Raw genomic sequence first — 15,671 nt, 5'->3', positions numbered from 1 at the left:
TATATTGGTGGGACAATTGTCTTTATCTTTCTATTACATGTAAATGTTTTTCTGCTAACATCCTTTAAAAAAGAAAAACTGTTGAGCCCAATGAAATGTGCAATTTAAATTTTGGTACTTAATATAAAACTGCCCTCCCCAGTTTTGTAACCATTCATACTCTCACCAAGAGTATTATATGAGAATGTCTGAAGATTTAAATGTATTAAAGGATTTTATAAACATTAATACATCAATTAAATCTAATTGATGATATCTGTGCTTCACAAAATATCTGCATTCACCAATTCATTAAGATATGGAGAATATAGCTAAAATTTAGCTTTGTACATTTTCTGTCTTCTTATGTATTTTGCCTGACCATAATGAAATCATAAGCAATTGAATTCACACTATTTCATTTGGATTTTCAAATACATATTGCAATTTATCAATGTCCTCTACAAGGGATACCTTCTCGGTAATGAATACAAGAGCTCAGGGAAGATATTCTTTTCTTTTGTTGCAAGAGATTCCTTTCGTCTGTTCTAAATCTCCAAATCAAGGCAACATGAACTCAGGACATTGTGAGCCGTCCACACTGCCCTGCAGATCTGCCCTCACCACAACAGGCTTCGCTTCAGCCAAGCTTTTCTTACACTTCCAACTCAGAAAGCACACACTTGAATCACGCTAGACTAACACTTTGAGAGAGGCCTGAGTTTTTGCAATGGTTCTCTCATTACCACCAAACACCCACCCTAGACTCATCTTGCACTTGAATTTTGAAGAAGACATTGCTCCCATTTCCCCAGTTTTTAAACAGGCCCCTTCCCTGTATTAAATGCTTAAGAGCAGCCTCGGAAGCCTTAGAAATCTTGCCAGTGTTTTCTTCCTCTGCACTAGGCTTTCTGACATCACGTTGACTGTTGTTTTAACCTCTCCAGAAAGTGAGTTCTGAGCCTACATCACTTGCATTTATGAGCCACATCTGATCCAAGTTACCTGCATCTCCGTGTGCAACTGAGACCCTCACGGGTGGCCTGGAGTCACTGACCATGACTCACTGCTCTGATGCCCTGGGAGCTCTGCCCTCCTGGACGCCCTTCTAGAGAAGGTTAGGAGTCTTGGCTTCATACTCAGTTAACAAAGAGGATGAGTCATATTCACACAACAAGGCGCAGACAACAGATTGCATTCAATGTCACAGACATCCTCACAGATGGTGCGGTGGGCAGTGTCACTGTGTGTCCAGCTTAGGTTTACCAGCTTCCAGCCCACTGTCTACTTCCCAGTATCACATTAATGTCATGCTCAAACCTTTTCTAATATACATTCCAACACATCAAAGGATTAATGGAAAATGACAAAACAGAATAGCCGACTCTCTCCCCCTGCATAATAGTCAAAATTTAATGCATTCTACAGAGAAATCATTCGAATAAAATCATATATTTATCAACACATGAGTGTATACTATAGATAATTAATATATTATTCAGAACATTTACTAAATCTAAATATATATTTAAACTAAATTTTTTTCCTGTGAGCTAAGAATTTGTAAAATATTCTTTTAAGATCACTATGTTCAAAAGATCTTTTAGATATTATCACGGAGAGAAAAGTTCTCAGAATCTCTTAAAAAGGACAAAGCTTAACATGGTGGCTTCAAAATATAATCTTAAGCATTTATTTCCATTGTAAATGTCCATCATGCTCTCATTTGTGCTTCAGTATTTTAAGGGTAGCCCGACAGTAAAAAGAAAATTTATTCTATACTGTTAATACAAAATATATTTAATATGGTGTGAAATGAAATAAATACTATACTATAGTCATTTACTTTTTTCCTCTGAAAATAAAATAAATCCCAACAAATTGATTATAATTCAACAGAGAAACCAGACGAATATGGTGCTTGCAGAGCATGCTCTGTGTCTACACTCTCCCCACTGGATCTAAATCCCATCCTTCTACATCATGTCCTGTGTCTGTGGACTTCCACGGACTCCATGAGCAAACTCCCTCATCCTCTTGCTTCCCTCTGGAGTCCTTCTATGAGAGAATCTAGCAGGAGAAAAGAGGGGAGGAAGACAGAGAGGTGAGGGTCCAACCCTGTCCCTGCAGAGGCTGCTAAGTGTTCGCTAGGATGCTGCACCACAGGATAACACATCGTCTGTCAGGCATCCTTATCTGTACGAATACCCTAATGATTTTTATCACAGCCCCTTCCCTTGCTTCTCCCTTGACAGACACAGATAAACCTTTTCAGTTTCTTAAAAACAGCCTTATGCTTTTGTAAGTAATTCCTTAACTTTAACATCCTCAAATTAGCAGTTTGATTTTTTTTGCTTTCTCATAGATTAATAGAAATTATCAAATTTGAAAAACAGAAAATTTTTTAAAAGACTGAAGAAAATGAAAAGAATTTATAGACCTGTGAGGCCGTGTGAAGCATATCAGCATACATGTGATGACAGTCCCAGAAGGAGGGCAGTGAGAGAAAGGGGGTGATATGATTATTCAAGGACATAATAGCCAAAAGCTTTAAAAAATCCAGGGAAAACATTAACTTAGAAATCCAAGATAGTCAACACAGTCCAGGTAGAATAAACACAAAGGGATATACACCTAGACATGTCATAAGTCAAACTTCTGAGAGACGTAGACAAGAGAAAATATTGAAAGCAGTGAAACTTTCATCACATAAAGGAAAACTTCAATATGTTTAAGAGCTAACTTTATATTAAAAACTGGATGTCAGTAGACTCAGAATGACATATTCAAAGTATTGAAAGGTACAAACAAAAAAGGTCAACCGACATTTCCTTATCCAACAGAACTATTTTTCAGAAGTAAAGGCAAAATAAAGACTTTCCCAGATAAAGAATTGGGATAATTCATAGCTAGCAGACCTTCCCTACATGAAATATTAAAGGAAGTCCTACAGTATGAAAGAAAATGATGCCAGACAGAAACTGGATCCACAGGAAAAACTAAAGAGCACTGGAAATAGTAAGTATGTTGCTAATTATAAGTCTTTCTTCTTTCAATAACTTAAGAAAAAACATGAAACTGTTTAAAGCAATAATCGTATCACTGTATTTTTGAATTTAACATATATGTGATATATATGACAATAATAATACAACATAAAGCATTTGAGGTGGATCTGTATTAAAATGCAGCAAAGTTTCCATATAATATCAATATTAGGTCAATATAAAGTTGAAGTGAATTATGCTAATTTAAAGATGCACAATTCAATCTCAAGACCAAATTCTAAAAAAACAATCAAAACATATAGTTAAAAATCAACATTGAAATTAAAATTCTACATTAAAAATATGCTTAACATAAATAAGAAACTAAAAAGAAATAGAGAAGATAAAACGACATGAAACAGCTAAAAAACAAATAGCAAAATGGCAGATGTACATCCAAATAAATAAATGATTTTTAAATGTGATTGAGTGAAACAATTTAATGAAATGCAGATATTGTCAGACTGGATAAAAAAATCAAGACCCAACTTTAGGCTGTACAGAATAACATGCTTTAGATTCACCAGTGCAAAACAGAGTAGAAGCAAAAGATTAGAAAAGGATCTACCAGTAAGACAGTAAATCTTGAGATGAGAAAACAGATTTTAATGTAGAGAAAAAGAAACAGCTCAATCTCAGGATGAGAAAGATGTCATTATCTTATGAATATATAACAATTATAAATGTCCCTAACAACAGAAACCATTATAATGAAGTAAAATGACATAACTAAAAGAAAAACACCCAATAATGATAGTGGAGATGTGGATATTACCACCATAATAACTGATAGAAGAACTAATCAAAAAGTCAGTAGAAATATAAAGAGACCTGAACAGCACTCTGGCCAGGTGGGCACACCTGACATTTGGAAAATGTCAGGCCATCTCCTCTCAGGCTGGAGTTTGTCCTTCTCAAATTGGAAAGAGGCCAGTTGCTTAAACGTAAAAATAAAAACTTAGTTACTAGAAATAAGCAATGGATTGCTTTCTTCCTTTTACTAATCTTGAACTGTTAAAATCTAAGTACAACACAAATCCTGTAAGCTATTAAAAAAGATTGCTGACTTAGGCTACATAAAACACAAAGGTTAAATTCCCTTCATGTACTGAGTATGCAGTGCTTACAAATAAATACAAAACAATAGGAAGAAAATAGGAACGTTTGCAAAATGTAGAGAAAGACATGAAAGGATATGCAAATGTCACTTAAAGATGCTCAACCTCACAGTAGTATTACAAATGCATCTTAAAAACGACAAGAACAAGTTTCTCCAGTTCTCCAATAGAAAAGACCAAAAGCCAGAGGACATCCAATAAATATGGTGGACAGAGCTGATTCCAGCATATAAAGATGCAAAATAGAATGGAAGAACAAGGACAAACTTAATACACATCTGAGTTCAAAACAAAAATGGAATGTCGTGGTGTGGGAACTGAAGAGGGAAGGAAAGTGAGTGAAGTTTCAGGGAAAGGTGGGGGAAGGCAGGGAGGGACTTAATGCACGAGGGCTTGGGAATGAAACCCTCAGGATGGGAAGGAGACCGGGCTGGACTTCTTCCGAGATGCAGACAGACACTTTACCAGGTTCTTGAGCATCTTCTTGAGGTGCTGTATTCTTGTAGAGTAACGTGTAGATGTCACCCTTCATTACACCCTTTATTAAAAATAGTGGCTTACTTATTCCCTGTTAGTAAGCGAATAAGTAAGCCATTCCCTTACTTATTAGGTGCCAATGGCAGCCATTGGCACCTAATGAACTTTCGTGGAGAGTCTTCTAGACTGGTGCCAGGTGAGGTAGCTCACCCTCTTGATGGCGGGTCACTATCCCACTGACGGGATGTGCATGCTGTTTCGGGTCCCTTGGGGGCGTGGCTCTGGTTCTCCTCATCAGGCTCCGAGGCTGGCGTGGTTCTTTATCTCAAGACGTATGGAAACGCTTAGCCACCGTCTCTCTTCACACACTGGCTCTCACACGTTGTTTCCAGTCTTTCTGCAGAATTTCCCTTTTTTGGAGCTTCTCATTCTAAACTTCAACTCTTACATTATCTTTCATAGTTTCACCCCTTTCTGTATGTGCTGCATTCTGATGATACTCTCAGATATACTATTTCCAATTACATATTTTATCTTCATTTGTGATCTATGCTATTATTCAATTGGTTAATTGATTATAATTTCAAATATACTCATATTTTATTCATTTTTGAACTTCTGTGGGGTTCTTTTGCAAATCCACATTTTTGGACACCATCTCCTGTTCTTGACTTACAGTTTCCACTCCCTTATTTTGTAAAAGAACACGACACATGATAAGTAAAAATAGTTGTGGACTGTTCTTTAATGTCCACACTGTGCTTTCCCTTCTAATGGTTTATTTGCTCATATGGTTTATGCGTCTGATTAAAATCTTTTCTTCCGTGAGGTGGTCTTACTAAGAGTCTCATGCCCCCTGGAATGTGAGGGTGTCCCTGAAGAGCTGGTCCCCAGCACTGGCCCCTGCTGTGCACAGTGACTTTTTCCAGTTCCAGATCCCTTTGTGTTTTGCTTTTATTTTAATTTCTCTGGTTGGGGTACATGTATCACATGGATGGCACAAAATCAAAACCAAATCCCATAGGAAGCAGAAGAGTTCTGTTCTAATGTATCTTGGATGATGTCTTTTTGGTTTTGTTTGCGACCTAGAGTATCACAGATATGAGGGGACTTAAATACTTTAACATTATATCTGAGTTATTTAATAAAAAGCATATGTATAAGCATACATATTTATATCAAATCTGAGCTTCAGAGAACACTACATGAAAATTAAGTTAGGAAGAAATTTGAGATGAAAGCAACTAGTCCAAGGTAAGAGTCCTGTCTGAGTGCTAAATCTGGATGAGAAATGAGATTATGTATGATTTTCAATTTTTATTCCTTAACGTGGCTCAGATTTTAAGTAGAGGATGTACCTTGATCTCCTAATGCATCGCTCTCACACTACGCAGGTGAGTTTTTCCTGTTATGCATATACATGAATGTTGAACTATAAACTAATCCTATTTCCTGAAAGACTTCATTAACATGGTGGAAAGTAGTGAGGGAAAAATCTATTAACTCCCGCTTTCAGTTTTTAAAGTGCCAAGAAGAATTCACTATAATTTCATAATTGTGAGATACTAAGAGATTTGAAATAAAATTTCACTATAATAATAATATTAAAAGGCTAGCAAATCAAAACCCATAAATGCTTATGCTTATCTGTGTTTATTATGTATGAGTTAGAATATTAAACAGTTTTTATTACGATTTGTTCTATATGCAAGTTTTTTCAGATTCTTATGACTTCGCTCCGTGTTATTCAAAACCTAGATACACGCAGAGGTGGCGAGGACTGTCCCAAGTCACTGAAGGGAGCGTGTAGGAAGTGATCCATGTTGTTGTCATCATAAATAAAGCATAGCTCTGGTGTAGTCAGGGTTATGGAATATTCACAGTAATTAAATTACACTAAATATTAATACTTCACATGCTGAGGGTCGAAAGGGCAAGGGAAGTGATAACACAAATATTAGAGTCATTTTTAAGGAAACATTCTTCATTTGTATTTTTGGCAAGAATTCCCCAAATGAGTAGGTCTACACTTTCATATATCTGACTATAAAATGACCCTGTCTAGTCCTGGGCATGGCAGTCTTCCCTCACGGCTGAGGCTTCTATTTGAATAATTTATCCTGAATGACTTTTTCCCTCTGCTTTAGCCCTGTGAAACTGTTAAACTGTTTTTCCCAGATGTCACCTGTGCACTCCCAGCCTCAGAATCACCTGGGACGGGATGGGAGCAACAAAGCCAGTTTCCCAGGCATCATCCCGGAGCTAGTGCATCAGATGCTCTGGGCTGGAGCCTGGTCTTTGCGCCATGAATAAGGCCCCAAACACACCCACACTGCTGTGTGTCTGCCCAGAGCACCAGCTGGCTCAGGCGTGGGGCCTGAGGAGGCATGCCGGGTACCCTGGGCCGCACCAAGGGGAAGACAGGTCAGAGCTATAGGCGCGGCGCACTCTCCAAGGCTCTGCTCACTCCTAGCTCGGTCACACGTGGCTCTGCGGGCAGCCTGGGCCTCGTTAATGATACAACTTATACCAGAACATAAATTCTCTACTGCAAAGAACACACTTAAACATTTAATACACTAATGCAAATAATGGCATATATTAAGAAATTTACATTTGTTATCATTTACTTTTCAAAAATAAACATGTGAGATAGTTAGACTTACACAAATGCTACAGATGAGGGAGCTGAGGCTTAGATAAGAAAAGCAACCTAGTTTTGACAAGCTGAAGATTATTTTTAAAATTTTACCATGGAAATTAACTTGTGCTGGGTGTACCATTTATGAATCAATATCGCAGGTGTTTAGATTTTGATCAGCGGTTGCAAATTGAGGTTGATGTCAAGTGTCAGAAGTTTGTGTCCAGCCATGGGTTCCCTGCCACCATCACACATGCCAGACAGGGTGACTCTGAGTCCACAAGCTGAACCTGCGCTTCCTTTTCTTATTCTGATTAATGTTTATATTATGTTTACAGAAGCAATAAAAGTTAAGTTTAGCAAAATAAAATTATAAGTGGAACCAGTTATTTTTATAATCAATTATTTTATTCTAACATCAATTATTAGTCCAATAAGTCAACTAAATCCTTAGCTTGATTAATCGGACACTATTTTCATTCCACACATTAATTTAGCCTCGTTTTCAACACTATCAGCCAATTGTGAAAATTCCCTTTAACTTTTAGGTCAATTAAACATAGGTCTCCCAAGTGATTAAGATACAGTAAAACTGTCTTATGTAAATAGCTGTCAAAGTTCTTCAGCACTGCATTCAGATAAATATAATTGTTTTGTCAAAATAGTCTTGACTTAATTCACTTAGCTCAAAAGCTTTTATTAGTATGATTAGAAAAACCAGGTATATTATATAATATGAAAGAAATCTAATAAATTATGTATTTTCCTGAAGATGGCAAATGATAGTACCAATTATTTCCACATAAAACTAAATGCAATCAAGATTATCTTCTGTTAACGTAATAGATAAAATGAAAGAAACATATGACTCGGCTTTGCGAGTGTTTCTCCATCTTACCTGCTGGTTTACAGGAAAGTTTCTGTTGATTTTTCTAATCTGTAATAATAAATAAACAATAAAAGTGAGAACAACGCAAGATCCCCCAAATTTTATGAGAATCTATTTTTAGTGAGTTTATGTAAACTGATACTTACATTGACTTACTAAAATCATTGCATATCTAACACCAATTATGAAAGTTTTTTTTAAATTTTGACTATCAAAATTATCCCAAATTTCATATAGAAACATTTTGGAAAGATTTCCATCTAATAATTTTCTATTTATGAGAAATGAAAAGCCTATCTTTCCATAAAATGTTAAGTGAGAATCTACTGAGAATATGGAATACCTTTGCCATGTGGCATGCGGGATCTTAGTTCCCCAACCAGGGATCAAACCTGGGCCCCCTGCAGTGGAAGCACAGAGTCTTAACCACTGGACCACCAAGGAAGGCCCTAGAGTAACTTTTTATAATTTATTTTTTCACTTTGAAATCATATTATACTCGATCTGTTTTAAAACTTAAGAGAACAGAAGAAATGGAACATTCAAACACTAAAGGATAATGTACATGTATCGAAATAGTTTTAGTCAGGACCTCAAATAAAATAAACATTTACTTTAAGACAATTTATTGGCATGTCATAAGAATTTAAAATGTCTTCAGAGAAAGAGTTTCCTCTGTATTAAGTTATGTAAACAAACTTTAAAAGCCAAATGAAAATGAGTATCAGATTTAGACAAATGACCTTATAATACAAAAAATCTTTGTTCAACAGAATTTTTACTAATTAAAACCAATTATTATTTTTCATTGATTTTCTAGAGAAGCTTAAATGATGCTCTCTGTGTGATATACTCTTACATCAGACTAAATACAGACTGTTTTCACTTAGGATATGTTTTGTTGAATTATTTTGGTTTTCCTTTTTTAGTTTTGTTTCCCTTTGTCTTACTGATAAAACGTGAATTAAGAGGAAACTTGATGAACATGAGGCACAAAGTTGGAGAAGCGTCAACTGGCTCATGTACGAGAACAGACTTACTGGCAGTACATATGTCACTTAAAATGTGAAAGAAAATAAAATCTGAGCATAGGTATGTGATCTCCGCAGGGTCATGCACAAATATCATATCCTTCTAACATTGCTACAATCATTTCAAAGTAGTTTTTGCTCTGGTGAGGAATCAGTGAAGGAAATCTCTAAAACTATCGGTGCCCTCAGCTAAAATCAGGATAGTCTGGAGATGGGTTCAGAAGAGCAGACCCCTAAGCATGTTTCACTACCAGTCAAAAAATTCATATTGAATACTTTGTGGAACTATGCTTTTTACTAGTTTTTAAGGATTGCTATAAAATTCTACCAGCATTTTATGTGGACCACTGTCTTAGAGTGAGTACTATCTAACTTTGTATTTTTTAGCTCCCTTAACATGTAATTTTAGTTCTATGAATGACATAAAATGTATGACTGAAGTTAAATAAATGACACTTCTTTGTACAATATTTACTTAAAATGGCATTCAATGAAAACTGTTTTTCAAAATCAAGCCTCTGCCATCAAATCTGCTTAAATGGGATCCTCCAGATTAGTTCAAGAAAATAATAGATAGTGCTCCGATTTCTATTTTTTTCTGAATCATACTGGAACATCTCCTTCTAAATAGAAAATCACAGTACCTAAATGAACTAGACAGATATTTTCTGATTTATAGCACAAACACACGCGCACATACCACATTGGTAACATACAGCTCTAGGGTTTTGTTTTTTGTTTTGTTTATTTTTGCAGTATGCGGGCCTCTCACCGCTGTGGCCTCTCCCATTGCGGAGCACAGGCTCACGGACGCGCAGGCTCAGCGGCCATGGCTCACGGGCCCAGCCGCTCCGCTGCATGTGGGATCTTCCCGGACCGGGGCACGAACCCGTGTCCCCTGCATCGGCAGGCAGACTCTCAACCACTGCGCCACCAGGGAAGCCCACAACTCATATTTAATGCACACATATTTAAGACGGGATGGGGTGGCCTGAGGCACATCAACCTTCCTACTGAGAGCCACGGCAATGGAAAGATAAACCTAGTAAAAGCACTTTGCTTGAAGACTTCTGAGAGCTCCCGCTGTAACTAGGGCGAGCATGGCTTAGATTCCGGAGACGAGGTGACGAGCTGACAGCTCAGGGCCACTAGGCAGGCTCGGGGACAGACGCCCAGACGGAGAGCATGTGGACAGACAGAGGAGCGGAGCAGGTATCTTCTCCTGGGTTCACAGGGGCAACTCGCGAGAGCTGTGCGGCCTCAAAGGCAACCCTGCTTCTCACCTCAAGACAGTTGCTGGAGTCTGAATCTGAACAGGATAAAAGGCTAAAAAAATTAATCTGAGAACCTCTGAAAACAGACGAGAGTTTTGTAAATCTGTGCTGAGAGAGAAGCCAGGAGAAGTCAGAGCCCGGGGGTAGATGTGTTCAGGGGAAGAGACACGCTCTCAGCCCCCAGGCCTGGGGCGTGCGGGGAGGGTGGGCTGCACCTTTGGGGCAGAAAAACAGAAGCAGAGCCTTACAGAGAGTTCAGCCCCACCTGATTCAGCTGGATTAAGACATCAATCTTAGTTTATGAGACTAAAGAATGTGTAGAATCTTTGATTCTTTTCCTAGACACCTATATTAAGATATAATTAGCAATCTTTTACAAATTAATGTGCCAAAAAATTCATAGGGCGCTATTACATTAATAATATATTTTAAATGATGTGTATGTCAAATTATAATCCATTCATTATTTATGATTTAAACAAATAGAAAAATACCTATTAGTCCATTCAATGTAGCTAGGAAAATGCCCATGATTAAATGTTAACAAAGGATAATACCATCTACACAAGAGGATGGTAATTTTATTTTATATATGTCAACAAAAGTACACATTTTAATGTACATGTAACATATACACTAATAAGAACACTAACAATAAATAGACCATTATTATTGTAATAAATTTTCATTTTTATTCTCTTCTGAACTTTAATAAATACCTAAGGTCTAAAATTATTATGAAAGCACATATTTTAAGGTAGATTTTTACCAACTCTGTTACGTCAAATGGCAAATAGGGTTTAGTGTTTGATTTTCTAGGAAACAATATGCCCAATAGATATAAAAATCAAGTAATATAGATACACTCTTGCAGGAAGAGAAGTCTGAATAATCTTTTAAGGGAAAGAACACAGTAAAAACCCAACGTGAGAAGAATCTTCACATTTGGATGAAATGGAATAGAAAAGACAGTTCTTTTTCAAGCTCTTATAATTTATTACTGAGAAGAGTATTTTCGGCATACCATCTACCTACTTTTGTAGATGTTAAATAATATTAAGGAAAAGATGTATCTTATTTTATCAAACATTTTCACCATTTATTTTGCCTTCGTACTTTATTCTATTACATCAGTGATTTTTTTTTTCTTATGGGAAACTTTGGTATTAATGAAGTCTTATTTAAAGAAACAAATATTTTAAAACTATTATATGCAATAGTATATTCTTATATTATTGAAAGGTTAATTTAAATCCAGTAGCTTTTTCGTTAGAGAATTTTCATTAGAACTTAAATTTAAAATTAAATTTAAAATTTGCGACTCCCCTTAAAAAACTTGAAGGACACGTATAAAGGCATTGAATACTCACATTACAAGTGTTTTTCAGATTATATTTCTTACACTCAAACTGAAAATAAAATGATAATTCTACTACTTTATAATTTATCCAACATCAAAAGTGAACATCTGCTTAAATATTATGAACTGTATTTTAAGGAATAATATTCACTTTGCGTGAATGCTGGGGGGAATGATAATATGTGTCCCTCTTTTTCTTTGAAAACCTTTAATTGAATGTTAATGATGGAAACCCCTTAAAGGAAGTCTAGTTACTGCAGGTCTGTTAAACTGAGAATAATTTCACAACTGGTTCTAATAAAGATCTGTTTCGATTTAATTTATTAAAAATAAAATTGGGAGTAATAGGAGCATCCATTTGTTTTAAATATCACTCTTATTTTTTAATTCTTTAATTTTGTATATTCAATTTTGGCATCACCAATTGTATCCAGAAACCAAAGCGGTAATGTTGTCTTTTGACATTCTCTTTAGACAAAAAGAAAAATACATAGAATATTCAAATATTCTTTTAAAATGTTTTTCTCTTCCTACATTAAACGTCTTTAGGGATTTTTTTCCAATTAAATGTTGAAAGATAAGTGACGAGCTTACATTTTAAAAATTGTATCCTAATTCTATTACTCTTTCACTTTTTCAACCTCATGTACACAAAACCTCAATTTTGATGAGTGATGTGCTCTCAGAATGGGTGCCTGCAGGACACTGCTCACAAGGTATATTTTCCCATGAAAATTAATTTTGAAGATTTATCCAAGGAAATAATTCTTATGGAAACAAGAAACAGTCCCCCAATTTCCTTAGAGATTTGTGGCCACTGTTAGTTAGCAGATGTGTGAGGACCTGGAGAGATCTTTATTCCGTAGATATAAGTCCTTCCGAAGACACATGATGTTAGTGTGGGTGCATCACAGTGATATATCCATTCTGCAGCTGTTGATCAAACTGCCTTCACTGGGAAAGGGAAGAATCACAAATGATTTCTGCCTCAGGAGCCCACATTTCAGCTCAATTTTTTCATCCATTTTTCTCAGACTATGGATTCCATGCCCTGGCCACCTTGGTTATTCCCCAGGCCCATGGGTACAATGTAACTGCCTGCCTTGTTGCCTTTAAAAACCTATCAATTAAGAGTCCATCAGGATGACCACCCAGTGTTATACCCAAGTGAACTTTCTTATTTTTCCTAGTACAAGAACTTTTCAATTTTACCTGTCGCCATCCTTACGATTAGCATGTATATGGTATATATCATACATAGCATATATAACACACACACACACACACACACACATACACACAATCTTACTGTGAATTAGAAGCCTAAAAGCTAAAAGTAGGTTGCAGCCATTTATAAATGTCTAACGTGGCATTCAATGAAAACTGAACTAACTTATTAGTTAGTTCAGAGCTAACTTATTCTTCCATGAATTCACTGAACTCCAGAAATGACTGTATGTCAGACGTGAAGGGAATGCCAAGGGTACCAGATCCCTGTCCTCAAGAACCATCTGCAAAACAAGCATGTCTTTGGCATGAGTGTTAGAGCAGGTCGCACAATGCCTGAGCACATGTGAGCAGGAGGGACCCTGGCCAGAGGTGGGGTGTGCAGGCAGCGGGGACTCTGGGTTGCAGGCAGTTATGGGATGTGTTTTATCTGCCGGTGTTGGTCACAGGTGGAGAGAATAGGTCCCATCATTGCCAAATTATTAGCCAGGCTTCCTAAGGAGGGGAACGTGCCATGTTTACGGTAAGAATCCAGCCTGGATCCTCGGGAGAGGCCTGCAGCTGCCTCTGCTCCCTCGGGTCTGGCTGTTAAGCTCAGTTTCAGAAGACGGCAGTTCTAAGAAACGTTCCATGGAGCCACTGCAAACTCCCAGTGATTTCTTGTGTGACGTCCTCGGGCCTTTCCCCTGCGTACTTAGTGCCCTTCTCTTCCACACGACGTCCGCTCCTGGGGGGAACGTGGACTGCTCGGTGCCTTTGGTCTCACCTCCCGAGAAACAGAGCCCGAAGAGGATGTACAGTCCTCAGGAGGCAAGAGTCATAGGTGAAGGGAAGGGAGGCCGGGCAGCAGAAAGCAGGCATCAGCTGGTGAGCAGTCCGTGTGCCCGAGCTGCGAGGGCTTCTCATCAAACGCTGTCAGTTGTTCACCAGGTGTGGCCCGCCTTCAGAGCCTCATGCAGTCACTGCGTTTCCAGATGGTTCGTTCATCCAGTGAGCAAGGGTGAGTCCTCTGTTAACTTGCTTCCTTCTGCCACCTGACTGGCACTGGACAAGGTATGCCCCGGGGGAGGAATTACCCCATGTTCCCGTGGAGCTTCCGTCGGCCTGGGAGCATCTGTGGGCCCAGGACGGGTCAGCTCCTGTCACTATGATTACGACCAGGGCCACGTTGAAGTCCAGGCCTGGGCACGGGTGGCAGAAGTGTGGGTGTGTCGGGGCAAGGGCCCCTGTGCAGTGCCTGTGGCTTTGAGGGCCCTGGAACATTAGGGGCTGGGAATGCTCAGCCGGAAGAAGAGAAAGAATGAGGCCCAAAGGGGAGGCGGGGACGGGGCCAGGCAGGCAGAGCCCAACGGACCAGGGGTGGCACGGAAGCTGTCAGTAAAACTGCCTGTTTGCTTATGACCGTGCTTTATAGTTAACATCAAAGCAGACGTTCTGGATTGAGCAAGTAAATATCAGCTAATATTCTTCAATATCAAGAATTGTTTAAGAACTTTAACTGTTGGTGAGTAGTTTTCTAAGAGACAAAGTAGGTTGGGTATTTTACATATGCATACAACATAATGCCCAGACTCGCCCTTGCTTTTCTTCTGATTTGATTTACTGACTCTGCCATTGTCTGATTTCACCCTCTGTAACCCATTTTTAGTTGACATCTGCATGTGTGAAGTTTGCATTTTGGTGTGTGAGGAGAAGCAATGCAGAAAACAACACACTAACTAAAGTGCATCTAAGGACTCAGAAAAATCAGCAGCTATAAAAAGGAAGAAAAAGTCTCCTTAAGTGACACCCATGCCTGTCAGAACCACAGGCTGCAACCTCTGATCACAGACTTCAGCTCCTTTTCGGTAAATCTCCTTTCTGCTAGGCTTTATTTTGTCATGACTTTCAATTCACCTACAAGCTTTGTCGAGTCTTTTTAATGCGGCAGACACAATAGAAGTTCCTTCTTTAGCTTTCCACAACCAACGGTATTATGGGAAAAAATTCCCTTTTTTCTACTTGCAAATGTTTGCCATCTAAAATAGCAGAAATCTATGGATTAAATATGACTCCCAAATCATGTTTTTTGCTCCTGCAGGTAAATGGGTAAAATATAGGAAGATGGCTGAAATATGTCCTGCAGGAACTCAAATGACTGATGAAATGTGTGTGTGTGTGTGTGTGTGTGTGTGTGTGAATCCTGGAGGACTGTGATTATTCCATAAAAGCACAGGGGTGTTGGTTGTTCCTGCATTACTTTTAGAATTAATATGTTTTTAGTATTAAGCAGTGTAGTAGATATTGTTGGTTATCTGACTCAGAAGCCATTCACAATCTTCTTTTCTTGGTTTTCCCACTACAAACACTAGAAAAGGCAGAGACTAGCCCCCCCACTCTCCAGCCACCCACCCCTCAGAATCGACGTGGGGCTGAGTTCAGGAGGAGAAGTGAGCATTATTTGTCCACTGAAGGGTTTCTGGGAAATTTTCTCTTATCTCGATGAAAGGGGAGAGATGTAGCTGCCGCTACTTATCCTTCTTCCCTTTCTGTCCTGTTGTGAACACTGAAGTGATGTTTGGAACTGTTGCAGCCCTTATGTCACCATGAGGTGGCAAACATAAGGTAAAAGCCAACACTCTAAAGGTA

At 38.1% G+C, this 15,671-nt stretch overlaps 1 protein-coding gene across 2 annotated transcripts in view; it reads right to left on the bottom strand.

Moving 5' to 3' along the window:
• The window catches only part of SNTG1 (syntrophin gamma 1), a 180,590-nt gene that overhangs the window by 79,049 nt on the left and 85,870 nt on the right, over positions 1-15,671 (bottom strand). For both annotated transcript variants that reach the window (XM_060116217.1, XM_060116218.1), the window contains exon 11: positions 8,161-8,199. In XM_060116217.1, the coding sequence (XP_059972200.1) occupies positions 8,161-8,199 (39 nt within the window). The remainder of the gene's footprint in view (positions 1-8,160; positions 8,200-15,671) is intronic.

This window comes from Mesoplodon densirostris, chromosome 13, assembly GCF_025265405.1.
Source record: "Mesoplodon densirostris isolate mMesDen1 chromosome 13, mMesDen1 primary haplotype, whole genome shotgun sequence".
NCBI classification, from domain to species: Eukaryota; Metazoa; Chordata; class Mammalia; order Artiodactyla; family Ziphiidae; genus Mesoplodon; species Mesoplodon densirostris.
This window is presented reverse-complemented; position numbering and strand designations above follow the sequence as displayed.